The 20,896-nt window shown below is 38.1% G+C and overlaps 1 protein-coding gene across 1 annotated transcript in view; it reads left to right on the top strand.

The window, feature by feature from the left end:
* Positions 1-5,747: 5,747 nt before the first annotated feature.
* Positions 5,748-20,896, top strand: part of LOC118428471 (germ cell-specific gene 1-like protein) — a 19,818-nt gene continuing 4,669 nt past the window's right edge. The window contains exons 1-2 of the mRNA XM_035838554.1: positions 5,748-6,293; positions 6,580-6,819. Of these exons, the coding sequence (XP_035694447.1) occupies positions 6,588-6,819 (232 nt within the window). The 5' untranslated portion in view covers positions 5,748-6,293; positions 6,580-6,587. The remainder of the gene's footprint in view (positions 6,294-6,579; positions 6,820-20,896) is intronic.

The following is a 20,896-nucleotide window of genomic DNA, read 5'->3' as shown; positions in this document are numbered from 1 at the left end:
TGTGTTGATTTTCTGTAACAGTAATATGATATGTGTTTCTTACGTGAAAGAAAGTGTGCATTATTTATCAAAGTGACGCCATCCTAGTGTGTCAGTTGATCCACAAAAGGCATTTTCAAAATAGTACCACGGAAATATTGAAGGCGATTGCATCTCAAGAAATGATGGGTTGCAGATCAAAATGTGAAGATATCTGGTACCTCAAATTGGCGTAGACTCCGTTGCAGTCTTCGGAACGGGACGACGGTTGTTGTTTTTTTTTGGGGGGGGGGGTCTGGCGTTGGTCCGCGATATTCTAAAATTGTTTGCCATCAGAAGTACAACGTTGTTCTACACTTTTGATTTGGACATATATTTTAGGCATGATATGCTTTTAGTTCTTTTTATCTAAATAATTGGTAATTCAGGTATAATGATTCAGGTCTATTAATTTATTCTACAAAAATGTATTATAGACAAGGCCAATTCCTTAATTAAAGGTTAACACATAAAGGCAAGTTTTGGCCCTGAATGCGAACTTTTAACCTCTTTATTGCCCTCCGTCTCTTGTACAACATAGTTGGATACCCGATAAGCGCCTGTGTTGCATTTGTTTGCATAAATTCGTTGCGCAACTACGAGGTTAAATTTCGTCCTCATCTCCTCATAACATTTGCATATCTGCGACGTATAAAATCCTCGCTAACCGTTGCCACAGCAAAGTCGTAGCGCGACCACCGGTTAACATATCATCCTCATGCCCAAATCCACAGCGCACTCAATATACGTCAGCCATTCTCTATGCAAGCATCGCCCTAGCGAGAGTGAATTCGCAGAGCAAACACGAAGCAAAATATTCTCACTGACGCTAGCATGGCCTACCCACACATTCTAATGATAATATATCAAGCCACACTTTCTCACAACTTCCATTCACATAACTTGCGTGATCAGACGCTTGACTTGCTTCCAACCTTCCAGTTCCGATTCAGTCAAAGCTTGGAAAGATTTCCAGTACCGTCAGGGGGCGCACCTGTATGTAAAGGGAAGCGGATGGGTATTTACAGATTGTCATACTTCACCTCAGCTGTTTGGGATGGGAGTTATAAATAACGACTGTAAAAGGACCAGATCAAGAACAAGTAAAAAGTGATACCAATAAAGGTATGCATTCTACTGCTGAAACAAAAGTTTTCACACAGGCTGTTAAAATGTTATCAATATGATGTTTCGGCTAAAGCCGTTACATGTAACATTCCAGACTTTTCAGCTGAAATATGTGACCAATCCAAAGCCCGTAATGTACCTTCTTTATCATAGGCGGGTACGAGGTGAATAGACAAATGCTAAAGCTCCACCCAACTCCGTCAAACGTTAGAAATGCAAATTATTGACGGACAGGCATTCATTTTCCCGTTGGTTAAACCGCTAATTGCTGTGCTATCATTGGTTAAATTGATAAATGTGTTTACAGTCTGGAACGGTCAAGTTGGGTGAATTTCTAAGTTTTAAGAAAATTTATTATACAATGAGTGAAACAACTAGATTCTAAAACACTTATAAAGATGATTCTGAGGTAAGATTCTTGAGAAACTACTTTTCTTCGGAAAATAAAGATTCTAAATCTAATTACGAACTTTTGGTGGGAAAATACGACAAAACCACAAACAGGGACCGTGCATTATTCATCACCTGAAGACCACGCTACTTGTTTTATTTTCTTTCGTAAAAGAAAACCTCAAGGTGTTTTTTTTATTATTATTACCTGCTTGAATATTTAATCTGATAACTCTGATGAAACTTTGAGAGAATGTATGCGCATTTGCCCTACCCTTTTTATTAGAAGAGTAACACTGGGCGCATCGTACGTTGATTGTGATCGGAAATACCTTTTTTTTTGTCTGAGAACATTCTTGACAGAAAATTTCCAACAATACGGATGGAAACATCAATAACACAAATCTTAATGACCTTCAGTATCACAGTCATTCAAAACGTAAGAATTTAGAGGTGTGCATATAGACTAACTGACAAGACAGCGCAACGAATTCCAATCGATATTTGCAACCCCATACAAAGTACACGTCAAACGCAAGTCAGAAAACTTTGAGTGAAATCTTGTGATAAAGTATCATCAAACGTGATATTGGGATACTTAAGTTTCTACGGACACTGTTCAAGGTTATATGCGGATAGACAGCTTAATTCTACTGCTAGAAAATGACAAATATTTTACCTTGCGTATCACTGATTCATACAGTCCGTCCGCAAGATGTTCTTCCGTCGAGGTGCAGCCTGGAAATGGCGCATTAAATTTGAACGTAGTGTAAGGTAACTTCTGATTGGTCTGCGTAAGAGATACGGAGTTTCTGGACTGTACCATTATATGATTTGATAAGAGTACAAGAACAAAGGGATTTTTCTACCATTCGAATTGAACCACTCTGCCGTAAATATCGTCAAAAGTGCTACATGAATAGATCTAGAGTTATCTATATACACATGCCTTACCAGGTCTATTTCATCTTATGTTTGTCATCTTAACAGGATCAAGATCTAATACACACCTACGGGATTGATGGTTTATGTGTAGACTGATACATTTTCCAGTGAAGGGGTGTTGATTTTATGGTAGCACAAAAAGCTTGAAAATGCTTCAATAAAAACTCTACAAGAACAAATGCATTCAGTAAATATCAAATTTGCCAATGAGAGTTGATAAATTCTCAGTACTAGTGCAGTTCTTGTTCTATAGACGGATCCACATGTGGCATGATGCTCATCTTTTTCCGATCCCTCTAGCCGTTGGTAGATCCCTGTATCTGTTCCATAGCTAGTAATCTCCAAGCAGATGTCAAAAGGCATATCAAACGTTATTGTAGCTCCAGGTACAGCGAATGAACGTGCACGTGCGGGCCTGAAATGCCTGAAAGGTTGTGGGTCAGAGATCCATAAAGGTCTTAAACTGAACCGTGAGCTTCGGAAACGTTTCCATTTTGACTTTCTTCATATCCTTGGAGATCTACAGTCCATGGGGCACTGGAACAAAAACCAGCACACTCCATGTCTACATGTAGACCACACCTGTTCATATATCAGGTGTACCGCCAGAGGTACTGCGTCTTCCTAGGATTAAGTGCTAAGGTAAGGTTATTACCAGTCTTCACCACAAGACGTCTCCTTCCAAGATCTGCTTGTTTTAAACAACACCCCCCCCCCCACACACACACACACTCACACATGAACACATACATAAATGTGTATGTCTGTATATAATAGAATTAATTCATTGTACGTAGCACATTTAACCAACACGTAGCACCCATTTTACCGGGACCCATAACTCTGTAAGATATTTAGCTAACTAGCACATCAACCTAAATCAGGACACAAGTAAATTATTGCTGCAATTATACCTGACACATTGTTGACACCTGGTCCTGAGTATCAGTGACATATTCGCCAGGGGGCGCATCCCCTACAGGGTGATTTTATTTCCGGCGTCTCGGGTATTCTATGATTGAAGTTTCCTCCCGTTATTTCCTGCTGGGATTTCGTAAATCAATGCGTGCTGACCTGTTTTTGTAACAGATTTTTTACGTATAGTATATTTCCTGTCAGGTTTTCGAGCTTATCTATCTAACCCTGGTCTTTGTTGTATTTTGGTTACAAGTACGGCGAAATATGGTATATTATCAATTCCAACGCATAATAAAATAAACAATGTTTTGTTTGTATAGAGAAAGGAAAATGTTGTCAGCATTATTTTTTACCATACTCTACCAAGTTGCATCTTGTTATAGTTACTGCTTTACAGTGTTCCCATATTGGTAAAAGATAGAATATTGTTGTACATGTATAAGCCTTATATTGCGATGTCAGTATGTAACTATTTACCTCATTTTCAATATAAATGTAGATATACAACCTCCGGTCATTCCATCATACATAACGTTATTACAGTGCAGTGACAGGGACAAAGATTGTTGCGTTATTGTTAGTGTTTATATTTAGTATTTACAAACAGCTACAGTTATCGCCATAGTAAGCAGCGCAAATAGTATATTACAAGCCAAATGCATAAATTATTAGTTTCTTTTCCTTTGATCGAGAGTCTTTTTCTTAATCACCTCCATTCAATGACGGTCCCCAAACGTTAACATACAAAGACGAGGTCACATGTCAATCCACACAACATTCGTATTTTGCGAAGTGTCCTGAATGTGTCAAAATGTCTTTCACACATCTGTGAAGTATTATACGCTGACAGGTTGTCACATAAACAAAGTGAATGTTACTCGGGAACGCTCAAGGCAGTCTGTTAAGCCATACCGATCCGATAACATGGATAACATCTACTTCGTATTGCAACATGATTCGAGCGTGCAAAAAAGGTTCTCTTCATTCTCAAAGTCCAAGTTATTAGGATAATATTTGCAATTTATTTTTTGTTCATACACGTTTTGTTGGAAAAATTAGAAAACTCAAATGTAAAATTACAGCTTGAACAAGGAATAAGTATACTACTACATCAGTACGTTTTATGAAAAAACAAGGCTCATTGCATGTCATTGGTATCTTTTTTCTCACATGTAATTTCCATGTAAGGGGTTTATTAATTTGCTCTTTTCGACGATGCTTTGTATAAATTATAATGTGGTCGCAAAGTATTTTTTTCAATCAGACGAATATTCATGCGTTCGCGGATGTCATCCATATAATTAAGTCAGTGTGGCCTTAGGTAAGACCTTTGCAGATTTCTGGTGATTTATAAGAGTTGCTGGTCCCCAAGGTGCTACCGCAGGTTACCCAGAATGTCCAAACCGCTGACATAGCACACTTACACCGCCACAGTCAATTTACCCTCAAGCGTGCAGTTTATATCATGATGATTTGGACAGCGGGATTTGCAGTTGACCTAGAAACGTATGCTACTATTTGGATGATCATTAGGACTACAACTGATTTCTTAATTATGAGCAATGTACAGTTATCACAACCTGAAGCGCACGGTGTATAATAATGGTTATTTTATTGCTATTCAACGGGGTACTGCAGTTGACCTAGAAAAGGCTTTTTATTCACTGGTATAAGGGCAACCGTAAAGACCATAACGTGATATCTGAATGCAGGTAAAACCCGTATATGACGCATTTCAAAACTCGTAAGGTTTTGAAAGGTCATATATGTCGGTCAGTAACATTTAAAGTACTATTTAGGTGACTTGAATATGTCCCTTCCTGTTAGAGTTGAAATACGCTCTTCGCTTTGTATTAAATACCCTAAAATTTATGTAAAAGTGAATGTCTCATTTCAACATATTCTATAGCTTTAACACATGAATAAGCTGGGTTGGTTACGTAACAGATCCACCTAGCGAGGTACAATTGGACTACATGTAAGCTTTATTTGGAAAATAAGGAAAGACAAGGATAAATGAACTTCCGGTTGGTTTTCCGGATGTGCCTCACGGAATAGTACTTCCAATGAGAAAGTTAGACATTTAACAGTGAGGTATTCTTTGACGAATAATTCAAGCTTTGACATTTTGACTGTCTTGACGTTAAGAATGGAGCTTGAAGGCGGAATGCAAAGAAAATATCACACAGTAGTGAAAAAAAAGGTCATACAAGTATTCAGAATGTTTATACATTTGCCTATTTTGCTCCTGGACTTAATATAAGATTCGCACAGGGTACATTTAGCTGCTCTTGATATACAAAAATGTAGTACACAGCGGAGGAATAAGTTTTGATCCTACATCTGATTTGAGGATTTGTTTCGTTGCCAGCGCGCCCGAGACTGCCAGAATCCCCCGAGGGAATTCGACTCAATCCCGTCAGCCGGTGACTAATGTTTCCCCCGGCATCATCACCACTATCGGGTGTCCATCACCTAACGGTCGATGGTAACGAGTGTCCGCGCTCACGTTAAAAAAAAAACACTAACTCGCCGACTGAATGGCATCAAAGGGTACTGCATGCTCTTCGATAAGGTGATTGGATCTGTGTTGTTTCTCATTCAACGGCGTGTGGTTGAACGAGTTTGTTCTTAGCGGCACTCCCGGTGATGGTAAGCACCGTTACAGTACACGGCTGGCCTCCCGCGTAGTCTCACAGTACCGTGTGCAGACACTCTCCCATTGGGGTAGGGAAACAGCAAGTCTCAGAGTAGGGTTCCAGACAGAGCAATCGCTGGTCGTCACAACAGTCTTTGTACAGAGGACGAGCGGGCAGCTACACAACAGGCCACACTCACTGCATGAACCACAACACAAGGCGAATTCTACTCAACTGCAGTGTCTGTGATATACAGTAAGTGCCGGTCGTTCCTTTGTGGTTGTGAGTGAGAGGTTACATTATTCGCCTTTTTAACCGTCGTCTTTGGTTTACGATTAAAACCTTTATTTAACCCTGTCAGCAGCTAGCAGTTAAGAAAATACAGTGGATGTGAAATAACAAGATGCTTCAGTTTCTATAGCTCTTTGGATGAATTATTTTCTCAGTTATTCTCATGATATTCTTGAAGGTTTTGTGCAAGGTGGGTGCTTTTTGTCAGCGGCTTTCTCGATGGTGTTTGTGACGTGGTTGTCTCTTTCAGACGACAAGATGGGGGCATATTTCCATCTGATCCGGTTTGCTTCGGTGTTGTTCGTGGCCACGATAGCTCTGTCCTGCACGGCGTTCGTCACTTCACACTGGACGGTGGGTCTCCACAGACACACCAAGGAACAGGCAGCCAGTAACGACAGCACCAAGGCACCCAAAGAGGTGGCCTACTACACAACCTTCCACAGCGGCTACTGGCAGCAATGCAAGCAGATAGAAGAATATAGCAAAGGTTTGACATTTCTTTTCTCGAATTCTCTCCTCTAGTAAGCCTTGTACAAAAGCATTGCCATTGCTTCAACTGAATGATCGAGTGTGACAGAAGACAAAAAATGTAGAAACTGTAGAAATGTTTTTGTTCTTTCGACCTACTACTACTTCAAACATTACTTTCAACGACTTCTTTTGACTATTATCTACCTGTACTACCTCTGTATCTTTCCCACTATAGTTTTATTTAGCTACATGCTAATATTCTTGGGCTTGGTATTCTTGGTATTGTATTTAAGCACTGTAATATATATTCATTATCTTTTATTCTTGAGTTGATATATTCTTTTACAACGTTGATAGATATACATTGAATTGATTCGAAGAAAAATGTATTGGTTTGCACTAATGCATATGCACGAGTCAGGATGGTTGCTCCGCGAAAATTTTGTTTCAATTTCCGTTAATTTTTTTCTCTCTTTTTGGAGTTAAGTTTTATTATTTTCTTTTTCTATAGATAATGGAGAATTACTTGCTAACTTTGACACATTTTGTGTAATAACATATATAATATCAACTGTTCCCTAGATACACTCGAGTTTCTAATTGCATGGGACCACATTATTTACTCATACATTGATTGATAATAGCCAAAAACATATGCCACGCATAATTTCCATAGGGAAAGAACTATATTTTGAAGTATGATAATCAAATAAGACATAAACAACATTAAACAGATATCTTATTACAAATAGTACTTATGTCAACGTGGGATATGACCAATGCACAGTCAATACTCTAACATCGATATATTTTGCAGTACACAAAGCAAAGTAAGTTTGCACCATATGCCCTGTATCTGTGCAAGAAACCATATATTGGATTAAAGTGCCCGTGGGAGTGGTGTTATGAGATAGATTAGCTAGACCGTTGGAATCCCATATGCCCTCTAAGTGACAAGTAATTACAGGCATGATTAATGAAGGACTGAATGACGTGGTCACAGCTATATGTAGTTAGACCACACTGACTTCACTCTTAGCCTCCTTCACAGGCCTCTCTGGGGGCTTGGCGGAAGCTGTTGTTGGGGGATGGGGTTAGTTCGCGATCCGAGAATACACCGGGAAGAAAAATCTGCCGCGAAATGAAAAATGCCGGTAAAGGAACATTTGCCCTGCTGGGGGCGAGTACAAGCAAATATTCCTTTCTCCGCATTTTCCTCCGACCTACCACCCATCCCCCACCCCACCCCCAAAAACTTCCGCTAATGCTCCAGAGAGGCCGGTGAAAGAGGCTATTTCACTTTATGGATCTGGATGACATCAATTATCGTTAATGGAGTTTGTGAGCATACTGTACATATAAATCGTACCGAGAAACTGTAAAATTAACAAATATCTGCTCCGTATATTGCTAAAAGAATGAGAGAATATCAGAACCGTGCAAGGTGGACTGGAGCGACCCAATGTGGCTCACATGCAAGGGAGGAACTGAGCTGCTATGGTAATTAACGTCGTATATTTAAAAACAAGTTCTGAAAAGGATGATACCTCTTCTCCAAAGTCTTTAATCAACAAAGATAAAAGTTTGAAAGAGCAAAAAAAATCAAAATCTGGAATACCATGTTCTGTGCGATTATTAAACTGTTAAACCTTCTTTGTTGCCAGATAGTAGACAACTTTTTGTACAACTTTTTTTGCCCGTCGCATTAGGTTTAGTTTTATAAACAAATGGCATGGTCTTATCCGGCTATACAAATTGTCATGTAGCATAAGATCTGGTGTAACTTTAAAACTTGTTCTTGTCAATTGATGGTATTAACAGACACAAAAAGTTAAGACGCATGCGTTAAGTTAATGTATTACCGTATTTCGGGACCTAATTCACTTTGAATATCATATATGCACACCTAGCAAATATGTAATCATGGGGTTTAAACCAATTAGTGACCAAAGGCCCTTTTTAAGGCAGAGCCTGCACTTTACTATACAGCTTGGTGATAAAATTACTCTAGCGAAGAATATGAATAATTCAACATTACGCAAAGTATCGTTTAAAATTTATATTGATTTTTGAGTTGACAAATGACATAGAGAACATATAATGTATCAAATAATAATACTTCCGACCTTCAAACTTCATTTGCAAAATCTAGGTTAACTGAAAAGGCCTGTATCTAGAAATCTATTACCTTTCTAATTTACAGCTGTCTGAATATAAATTATGTGGTTCAGAAAGTGTATATTTGTATTGGACCGTGGCGTGGCGTGAAATTGAAAGCATTAGAATGAATCACCACATTTGGTGCATATTAATTTTTCATCATGTTAGTATAAAGTTACTTTATCCCCCCATCTGCCGGTCGCCTAACAAAGACAGATGTCTTTACTATGCTCTGTACCACGCCAGTTATACGTAAATCATCACAATACATATATTCCATCATATATCTCATGATATTGCAGTTATATTTCCCATGTTTATCATTTTGATATTGACAGGCAATTAATGAAATAAAGTAATATAACGTATTCATTACGTCAACATTTTTATTGTTTCGGCTAGAACCATGTAAAGGGTATTCTCAGAAAACCGGTATGCTACAAAAAATTAAAACAAGGGACCATTATTGTATTTCATAGGATTAGCTATACCGCTATATAGAGATTAATTCACAATGAATAAATTTCATATCAGTTCATAATATCGCTAAATATGATCGACGTATTGAAATGGTAGAGGATAATAAGAGGAAATAAAATGCAAAATAATCGAACCTTCATTTAACTTTAATCTGTTTTTATATATTCAGATATATTTTTTCAATGCATGCATTTTATCATCTATGATTTTACTATAAAGACCATCTACCTGTAAAAGATCCAGGAAGGACCACGATATTGTGTCAAATGTACTTTCATGTTTTATTTGTCCGTAACTTTTAGATGAATGGCTATTCTAAAATATGATTTATTTACATATTAGAGGGAAATATGTAAAAAAGGTTCGTGCCAGCGAAAGTCCTGATCTCGACTACTTTACAAAAAGGACAATATGATACTCTAGTCAACAAAAAATCTGCTTATCAGGGTCAGCTGCATAATATTATCTTCTGTGAGAGAGAAACGGAAAAAGCATGGTATATGGAGACATTTGATAAATGGATGAGGATCAAGTGGGACATGAAAGGATTGTAGAAATCTGATGAATCTACATCAGCCTGGTCATTAGGAGGCGGCATAAGTAGATCGGAGGGAGGAATATCCAATGATGTAATCGCAGCTGGTCATAAAACCCAAGCTTAGTCGTGCGTTAAGCTGGTTGGCTGAGAGCCCGAAGGTTTGATCTATTCTTTTTTAGAATATTTATTGCATCAAACCAAAAAACTAAAACAGCAATCTATGCTTAGAAACAAAAAAATGCTAAACATAAAGAACATATTTACATACTGTTCTTTAAAATAACGTTTTCAACGTAAATTTATTCTATTTGTCTATGCATGGAACCCTCTGTATCGTTGTGGAACTATGTAGATGTAGAATAGACAAAAGGAAAATGATAAAGTTTTATTACCGTTGTTTTAGACACTACACAGCCGTTATAAAACTACTTCAAGCGAGATTCGAGCACGTTAATCTGACCTACAATGGCGCTAGCTGCCGATATCTACAAAACTTCTCTCCTAAAATGAATCCAGACCATTTGCACCTTGCGCGAAGCACCCATTTTCCCTAAATCATTGATGCATCGAAGTCCACTACGATTTGAAATTGCATAACTGTGAATTAACTTCACACTCCGCATTGGTCCACTACGAATCCAGTCAAGGTAAGCAGAGAGCTAACGTGAGAACAAAAATACACACATTTACTCTAGCTCTGACGTACAGTGTCAACATTCTCTAAGAGATCCCTTTTGATGATATGGCTTCTTACGGACGCCGCTAAGGGTGACTTCAAAGGAAGTAAGACGTGAAGAATCGCATGATCTAGGGAACGGTTTTAGATCAGCTGTGAAGGTCAGGACGTTATGTGGGCGGTTCCTCACCGTTGGGCAGCTTAATTCAGTCCAATTGAATTTGGGGGGGAAACCCAGACCATGCGTAACGGTCGTTAGTCAGCTAGCCGCATGTCAAACAGTACAACCTTGTGTGTTGGTAATTCAAAATGACTTGATGTGGCAGCAATGGTATATAACACATAACGGAGTTATACATTTTTTGGTCAGCTTATCTTTGTTCTTTGTTTTATTTATTTTATTTCACAACAGTACAATGCTGATTGTAAACCCAAATGTTTAAGATTACTCAAAGTTAATTGTGGCGACTAATCTTTGTCCCATTTTTCTTTTTTAAAAATGGCTACATTCATTTGAAAATGCAATCAAGGGGAAGCCTGGAAAGAAAATTTAATCATGGAACTTCCTTCTAATTTGTAAAATACAGAGAAAGGAGGAAAGGATAATTCCCTCATGCGGCATTAAGTTTTACTTTTACTATGCCAATGTTTCAGCAAATTGTGATTTTCTGTGGTCCATGCATCGTGTGCGTTCAATCTAAAAAAAATCTTCTAAGTATAAATTGCCCAAGCTATTCTTCAGTGAGCATGAGGTTTTTAAAAGCCTAACACGCACTGTTCATGTGCAATATGTGTTCCACCTTTCTCTGTCCATTTCCGCAAATTTGAGAGATGCGCAATGTGTACTGGTGCAGAAGCCTTGGCGGGAAATGGCCATAGGACGCGATGTAGATAAAAGCATTAAGGTGCAAAGTGCAGGAGAATTTTTTTATTGGATAACTGGTACCTCTCGAAACTATGTCAGTGATAACCTTAGGAACTCCATACTAATAAACAAGAGATTTGTAATAATGAACGCATCTTCGAAACATCCGATTTTTGGCACACTTAAAAACCGTGTATTCGTAAGCGTTTTGCCCATTATGTCACCAAAATCTTTGTTGAAAATACAAAAACAATTAAACATCTGATTCAATAGAGATAAATCCAAAATTCCTTAGTAATACGTTAAGAGCAAGAATATACAGGATAACTCTACATCGAATCATTACATTTCGTTCTATTCACATTTATGCGTTAGACAGCAATACTTTACGAATATAAACTTAACGATTAAAAACAGTAAGTATTGAATAGTTATGTTTATGCTTATTTCTAAGTTTAAACACAAGTCATGTACAAGTACGAAAGTCCCTTTCTACCATATGCATACACAATTATCCTAGATACTACACCAAAAGCGTGTCCCTGTCATGTTTTGTGTAGCTCTTCGTACGGGTAGGCGTCTGTTAACGTCCAATGCTTTATGGACACACATGTATAACATCACACGTTTAAGCTCATACTGTGACAGCGTATATCCTTCCTAAATGTCAGTATCTATCAAGTATCGGTTCAATCCAAGTGCTTTTGCGACAGTCAGCATACAGTTTTTCACCTGGCTGACCGCTGCTTGTGTAAGATGATATTGTCACCAACGTGTCAATTTGGCGCCACCATTAGCAGCATATCATCCATTTAGACTGAAACTAGTCCCAAGTGGGAATCACAAAACCGCATCTGGTGACCGCTTTAGACCAGAAAGCTCCGGAATTGATTTTAAAACCGTGACTGCTGAACAGACGACTACAAAGAGGTCATGATAGATGTTAGCCATTACAATAAACATTCTGTTCTGCATTACTGTGCAGAATCTATGCACTTGGGTGATAGGTGAAAGGGTAAACCGTTTTAGATGGCATCCTTCGTTGTTTGCATCTAAATTCACAGCTAGGATATAAAAACTCTCCCCCTCACGATTTCCGCAGTGTCACTGACAAAAAGGTTGGCTGTCTGAAACGAAAGCCTTTTCAATAATCTTGTCCGGTAGCTTCATTAGCTAACATTTTGGCGTATCTTATTACCTGGATGTCTAACATTCATCGTCTGTATAAACAGTGTTGGAGTTTAAATCATCTTTATTGAGTTTATAACTAAGACATAAGTTGATTTTAGGACAAACACATAAGGACAATATGAATGGATAACGATACCTAGGACAACATACAGCAAACCTGAAATTGAAATATATCTCAGCTAAACTCCGAGAAACAAAGTTTATTCATACTACTTGATACTACTTCTATGTAGGAGGAATTATTCTTAAAAACGATTGTTGATTTGCCCGGATTTTAAAACTTTATGAAAAAACCAAACCCAATGCCTTCAAACTTCTTGTGCCAGACTAGAATCCGTGTACAATTCTACAGCATCCTGGTGTAGAACCAACACGGCTACGTGTTTGGCTCATGCGTGTAACGAACACGGTCCTGTGTTTGTGTGACCAGAATATGATACACATTTTCACAGCTTCTCATCCTTACAAAAAAGGTTACCAAATCTTCTTAAGTATGTAGAAAGCATACATGCGGCTGGATGAGTAGTCCGGCCAATATTGCCTCTAGACAATTTTGCACTTTATTCTAGCCAAAGCCAATGGCTAAAATGTTTTCTGCATCAATACCAGTCACTTTGAGACCATCGAAACTTCCAGGGTTCAACGGAAAAGGTTACAAGTCAAATGAATCACTTCAAATACTTAGGATGAAAGAATAAGTGTAGGCGTTGGAGTGGGTGTTGTAAATTGTGATAGACTGGCGACAGGGGCTTTTGGACACGTAGTAGATAGTAGCAACGGACTATCGCATCAGCCGGCGAGAGAGGTTTGGAAGTACTGAAGAATTAAGTCATCTGTCGGACGCCTGCTTCACACTGTGCCATTAGTTCGACTGACAACCAGTGTTGGATATTTGTGGTATGTCGTAAGTTGCGCCGTTGGCATGGCATAATACTAGGTGTTGGCCAAGACTTTAGAGTTCCTAGGATTAAATCTCCTGACAATGACCCGTTGACGTTGTGACCTTGAGAAAGACACCTGGCATGATTTCCTCACTCACCTCTGTGTTTCTTGCATCAGTCATGTGCCTTGGATAGGACCTTAAATAGAAGTCCTGTTAGTTAGGGGAGAGCCACACCTAACCCATAACACTTATCAAAAAGAATAGACATTATTGATTCAAACTGATCCGTCAGGTTATACAGCTTGTACTGTTAAGTGCGAACATGGTGTGTTGCACCACAATGCGGTTTACCGGGTGCCCAATACAAACAAGTACGACAATCACAAAGAGGGACTGTTAAGAAAATAGACAGAAGCAAGAAGAAGGACAAAAAGCAAGAGGGTGTGGAAAAATGACCAACTTAAGTTTTGGTCCAACATTTATCTTCATAAAGTTGTCTTAATCCCTAGATCACTTTCAACTATACCTTGTGACTCGCCTTAATGTTTAAGACACCCAAGGCATACATTTAACACTTCGCCTGTGGGGCATTTAACACTTAAGAGTTAGACAAAGACAGCAGAGTCAGATAGACACGCAATCCTACTACAAGAAACCGTCGAGGGATATGTCTATAAATATCTAAGTCATTAGTCACTAGAAGAATATTCAATTTGCCCAATCTTGGATTTAGCCTTGATATAGAGCAAAGTTATGGCTTAAAGCCTTATGCAATTTGGCTGAACTGATCGGGTTAGGCCTACTCCGTGTGGATTGTAACCAAGCGAATGTCACTCACACAGCATTACCTTATCGTAAGGCGCGTTGACACGCAGTCAAGGTAGTAATGACGAATAGCCCGTCCTTAGTGCTTAAACTACTGCTGTGGTTACAATGATATGGCGCCGGCTATAATTTTTTCCTCCGTCGCACTTTTACTAATTACACCGCAGACAAATGACGGAGCCTAATCTATCAAAAGCAGCTAATGCCTTGTGAGAAATGCTGATTGTTATGGGGATATACAAAAATCGTGCTCTGCTATCTCGCAGTTGCACACGGCCCAGTGGGTACCTCCCCCAGACCTCACGACAATGTGAACAACGCAAGTTAAGTGTGTAATATCATCAGAGGCGGCAATGTCTTTCTCGTACTATGCGAATGAGACAGTTGAATCATCTCCTACTTCATTGTGCTTTGGGGACCAAAAGAAATCGTCGATAGAACATCAGGAGAAAGGGAAAAGTGCAGATAAATCATAGCTTAAAGTGTAAGCGCTATATATGCCTACAGCCCCTAAAACTTACATTACTTTTCTTCCACAATGTAAGAAATCGTGGGGTAAAGTGTGATATGGACTTTGTAGTGGGGGTTCTATAACACAAGGCACTTTATGTACAATGTTACTAAGTCTAAGTACAATGAAAATTGACACTTCTATTACCAAATGCAGGCTTCTTCCCATTTTGACCTTTCCACTTCGAAGCGATGTTTATGAAGAGATAACTTTTGTTTATTTGTTTGTATGTTGAGCACTTGGCTGAAAACAGCTAACTCGGGGAAGGTAGTTGTTAGAAGCATCATCATGGAAAAATTAGCTTTAGGGAAATATCTTGCAGCCACCAGCAAATACGCCACTTTAGTCAGTGTACATTAGCCATTTACTAATGGATATTCGAATCAAACCAAACTGTCAAGTAGAAATATACATATATTTCTATATTTTATCAATAACCCATCAATCCACGCTTTAAACACGGATAATGGAGTCTACAAGTGGTGCAGAAAATTTGAAACTGTATCAATCATACTTGAAAGTAAAAGCGACATTCCTATGGGATTGTATTGGAGAAAAGTGACTCCTATCGTCCGTCTTAAAAGCTAAGTTGTCTAAGTTGTACTTATCAAGATGCATCATTTTGCACATGTACGCATGTGATTAATAGAAGGAAACTTTGATATATGGTTAAGTTGTGTTTCATTACTCTTAATATTGTGGGGTTTAGCTGTATACATTTGTATTGTCGGAAAGTGCATTGCCTATAGCTATCAACGTATTGAACACGTACCCTTTTTTTTACAAAGTGACAGTCCGACGCCGTATAAAGTTAACGATTTAGCCGTCACCGGTAATACATTTGCTGCAGCTTTTAAACTGAATTGTAAATGCATTTATTTTCGGTAGAATTTAATTTTGCGGTGGCGGAAAAATGGATCGTTTGTGGCGATTTTGACTTCGCGGTACCACTATGTACTGTAATCACAAATCATTATGGAAGAATAGAACTTAAAACCAACAAGAACACTTCTGCATTTATAGTAAGTAAAAATTACATAGAGATTCATTACGTGACTCGTCTTTTCTTTAAGAATATTCAATTTACATTCAAACGGATCTTTTTGACTAGATGAACGCCTTGACTTCACCATGTGCTTTGTTTTAATTTAGAACAAAACTTTAAGATATTTATCTTTTCAAATCTGATTATAACTTGATACTAAAATAAACGAGTCATTCTGTTATCCCCTTAAACGTCCATTTTTATCCAGACAACTAGTCCTGGGTATTACCAAGTAGTAGTTGCAATGTTTTTTGGGCAAAGAAATTATAAAGGCTTCTTGCGTCTCATCCAGACAAAATCATTAAACTCTTACATAGAAACAGAACCGGGTAGTAGCAATGACGGATGAGTGAGGTACCCCGCCCCTACTGATGATGGAACATTAATTATAGATCGTGACAGGACTTCCTACGGTAGATTGACTGCATATGTACAATCTGGTGTCTTGTCAATTAAAATCTCGTTCGTAAATCATATCCATGACAAATATGAAATTAAAATCTACTTTTACGTCGATGTTGAACTTCGTAATTCGAACTTCAACATTATGTTGAAATCAATATTCATTTCCTTTTGTTCTTTGAGGCCATATTATATATTTCTAATGAATCACATATTACGTATCTGTAGCTTAAGTCTCATGCATTACGTTTTTGTCTTCTGTAAAACGCTGGAGGCTTTGACATAGTCATGCAAATGTTGTTTTTTTCCTGCCTTTCGTCGACATTTCCCTGGAATCATTCCAAAAATCTCTCTATTTTTAAAGCCTCCGGGCGTAGACGTCTGGAACTGAAAACCCGGCTAAATCATGTTGTTTCAATGTACGTATGTCATTGGCTGTTAACGATGATAGTATACATGACCCGTCTCACTTAGATTAATGTATATATTCCAGGAAGTTCATGGACACTTACTCAGGATAATGTATATATTCCAGGAAGTTAAGAAACCCTTGCGACATTATGGACCTTTACCATCACTTACGTTAAGGTTAATGCAATCTGTGTTTGGTGCGATAAGAAACTATTCAACTCAAAGTGGCACCCTGTGAATAAAATATTCCAGGGGAACTCCCCTCTTGCCCCCAAAAGCTTTCTACTCTAACCCTACTTGTGAAGCGCTAAAACCTTTTCACACGCTCTGCGTACTGTCCTTCGAAGAGTGAAGAAATCACTCAAACCTTAATGGTTATAGTGGGCCATAAGGGAGTAAGTGTTGAGTGGCCCCCAACAAATTGAGGTATTGAAGTGGCAAAAGTTCGTGCTAGTGCTCTAGGTAAGCGTTACACTAGCACACTGGATGTAAGATCCCAAGATGCCGGCTGTCCAGGACCCTCTGAACCAGATTCTGTGCTAACAAATGGACTGTACACATCACATATTCCCCTTGTGGCGTATTAAGTTAACAAGTGCTGGAGGTCAAACCATCATAATACTTCATTAGACTGGAACTTCTGAAGATCTAACGATTCTTTGGCAAATTGGAGAGGCAACTTTCAAAGAAGGGGATAAAATTTCTCTTGATCATGACGTATATTCATCTGGGTGAACTTTTGAACTTAGGGACTAGGAGTAGAATAAAAGGTACTTCTAGATGGTCGATTTTTATACCAGTAGGAATGGAGGATGTATAGGACTAACGTGTACGTCATAGGCGTCTAGAAGCCACAGCTATAGGAAGTGCTGGATTTTCGTAACACGTTTGTATCTACGGGTGGCCATTATTTTTATCAATCATGGCTACACTATATCCTTTTCGCGGGTACTAATACCCCCATATTTTTTACAACGCGCTCTGGTGAATTTTGTTCGGTGCGTGTAAGTTATAATATACCAGAACCACATATAACATCCATGTGATATTTCTAGCTGGGTGGTACATATATCCCAGCATATATAATATAAAAGAACTTTAAAAATATAATTAGCAGTATTCTGGAGTGGGGAACTTGATGGGTTTTGTTGAAGATGAATCTTTTTAACTATTGAACTTGACAAAGTTATATCAAAGTTATATCTAGTAATACTAGACTGTATTATACATCAGAATAAAGTTCATAATCAATTTTAGAATGATTTTTAAATACACGACCGCTACGTTAACCATTTGAATTATTTATGTGAATTCTATAATGTATGTATGTATTAACAACCAATATCAGCTAAGCTGTCTAGCATGGGTTTACCATGTATTGCATGTCTGTAATAAATCAATATCAAAATTCTTTTTTTTTCACAAGGTACACGAGATTAAAAGTTGCTTGTATCAATACCAGTACAAGTATCGCTTCTTGGTTGACATTTACCTTGAATGTGTTTCCGTGAGAAAAAAAATGAGGTATGGGACATAAGGTACAGAAATCGATATATGCAACACGTGTTGATTAAGAGTGTAATGGAACTCCCTGATCTCGCAGGTCGATGCTTTTTTGATCCCACGAAGCCAAAACGTCGAATTCTTGCCTGAGATGTAATCCACTAAGATTTATCTAGTTAATGGAAATCTCGAGCATAGACATGTTCGATATCCAGGATAGGAGATGTTGTATGAATTGTATGGAATTTCTGAGTGGGCGATATTGTGTCTAACATCACACATGGCCAAACAAACTGCGCTAAAATGCTAAAGTCTCTCCCTCTCTCTTTCTCTCTCTCTTTCTTTATCGCTCTCTATCTCTCTGTTTATCTTTATCTATCTATCTCTCTCTTAGAATTCGTTTCCGTTTGATAGATACTAAAACTAAATAACATTCACTTTCTCTCCACATGTGTGTGTGCGTACACATAGATGTGCGTGTGTGTGAGAGATCGAAAGTGTGTGCGTGTGCGGAAAAGAGAGAGGGAGAGGGAGAGAGATAGTGAGGGAGGGAGGGAGGGAGAAAGAGAGAGAAAGAGAGAGGGATGGAGAGAGAGCTTACACCGGTCTAAAGGGCTATTATTTTCCTCTTGCAATACCCTAAATGCAGAAATGTTCGCGGTGGATTAATATTCACGGTTTTCGCGGTGACCCCTTCACCGTGAACTTAAATCCACCGCGAAAAGTCCTTTTTCCTGCTAACACGAAATTAAATCCCCGCGAACTTAAATGCATCTACAGTACTTTTTATGACTACATGTGATACATGTACGTGTATGATCATGTGTATTCTAATTTTAATTGCAACATCTAACTAAACAGTGCTTTATCTGTCTTAGCACATGTGTTTTACAGTTTGATACATCAATTATACCGTTATCAACACCATTAAGTCATTATGGTGTCTGTAATATCTATAATTACTATCTGACTATGTCATTTTGACGCCAACAGCAAATTGGAGGGAGCGCAATTACAATTCCCAAGTTTAATACTACCTCTTATTAGCGTGGATTCATTTGCTGGATGAATAATTAATGACTCATTAACAAGAATATGTCATAATTAACCATTCCGACGTGAAGAATATGTTACGCGTCATTAAAATCATATTTTCGATAATCTAGGTTTATCCAAGAATAATATTACAGCGTGGATAACGTATTTTCAATTTGCAAAATATCACCTGATTACACATCTGCTACTTTTGATCAACTGCCGACGTCAAGAGGTTTCGTATTATCAATGTCACGTGATTCATTTATGAAAAAGGGTACATCTAGTCCGACTTTATTTCAGTCAGTGTATTTTGTAATGGTCAAATGTTTGATGAATTTATTAAAAAATATGTTTACTTGCAGAATCATGCCCAATGGCTAATTGGACGTACGGTATCAACGTAATTAAATCATATAACACTAGTTTAAAATCAAAATAAGGTACTGCGTTTACTATTGTTTATTTATGGATTGTTATACTGGTTGATCTATTAAGCAATTTTAACTACAAAGTTAGTAAGGATAAATTTTCATAAGAAAAACAATACTTTATATCAAAGTGTATACAAACACGTCTGCTTTCAAAAGATGCTAAGCAACACAGTAGACCCGATAGCGACATTGTTACTTAGCCTTTGCTTCTACGTAGCTTCGGTTGATGTGATATAGAGAAGGCTTAAAGTCGTACAAAGCTAATGCTTTATATAAAACTTCATATAATATATGAATAACGTTTAGCAGACACAGCCACTTACCATGATTGGAAGTGTTGCAACTGTTCAATACAGGAGAATACATGTATTGGTAACATTTTCTTAATTTTGAAACTGAAACTTTATTTGTCAATCAACTTTGCAGTTCCCAAAGGGGATGAATTGTATTGATATTACAACACAAAACAGCACATCAATCATCATCATTAAACCATATACATCAACAGTTAGATAAACAGTCTGGGAGAGCTTTGTGGGTTAGAGTTCGCGGAATAAAAGACATCTTATGTCGGGTTGTTGGGGTTAGAGTTCGCTCAATAAAAGACATCTTATGTTGGGTTGTTGGGGTTAGAGTTCGCTCAATAAAAGACATCTTATGTCGGGTTGTTGGGGTTAGAGTTCGCGGAATAAAAGACATCTTATGTCGGGTCGTTTTACTTCGTGGTGGTAATCCTTCTTGTCACACCCTTTGTACTCGGTGTTGGTGACTTATTTATATAGTAACTGGAGCTGAATTCTAAGTATACACAAACTGATGTGCACATAACTTGTGGACAGTATCTGCGTCATCATTTTCTGCCCTTAGGTCTACGCCATCTTTTTCCACCACAGTCGTATAATGTCCTAATGCATTTGAGATGAACGTGTCTGAGCTTGCTATCACATCGTCTTAAACCAGACGGCAAACGAGAACGCATAGTATTGGTTTAGACAGTTGATACAGACTATGACGACATGCTATCAATAATGGTTCCACAGTGACCGCCGTATCGTCTTGAAGAAATCTTTCTTTTAATAAGTGCTGGGAATAATGAGGTTAGGAAAATTGATGCGATTCATTAGCTTTGCCTTT

This window comes from Branchiostoma floridae, chromosome 13, assembly GCF_000003815.2.
Source record: "Branchiostoma floridae strain S238N-H82 chromosome 13, Bfl_VNyyK, whole genome shotgun sequence".
Classification (NCBI taxonomy): Eukaryota; Metazoa; Chordata; class Leptocardii; order Amphioxiformes; family Branchiostomatidae; genus Branchiostoma; species Branchiostoma floridae.
This window is presented reverse-complemented; position numbering and strand designations above follow the sequence as displayed.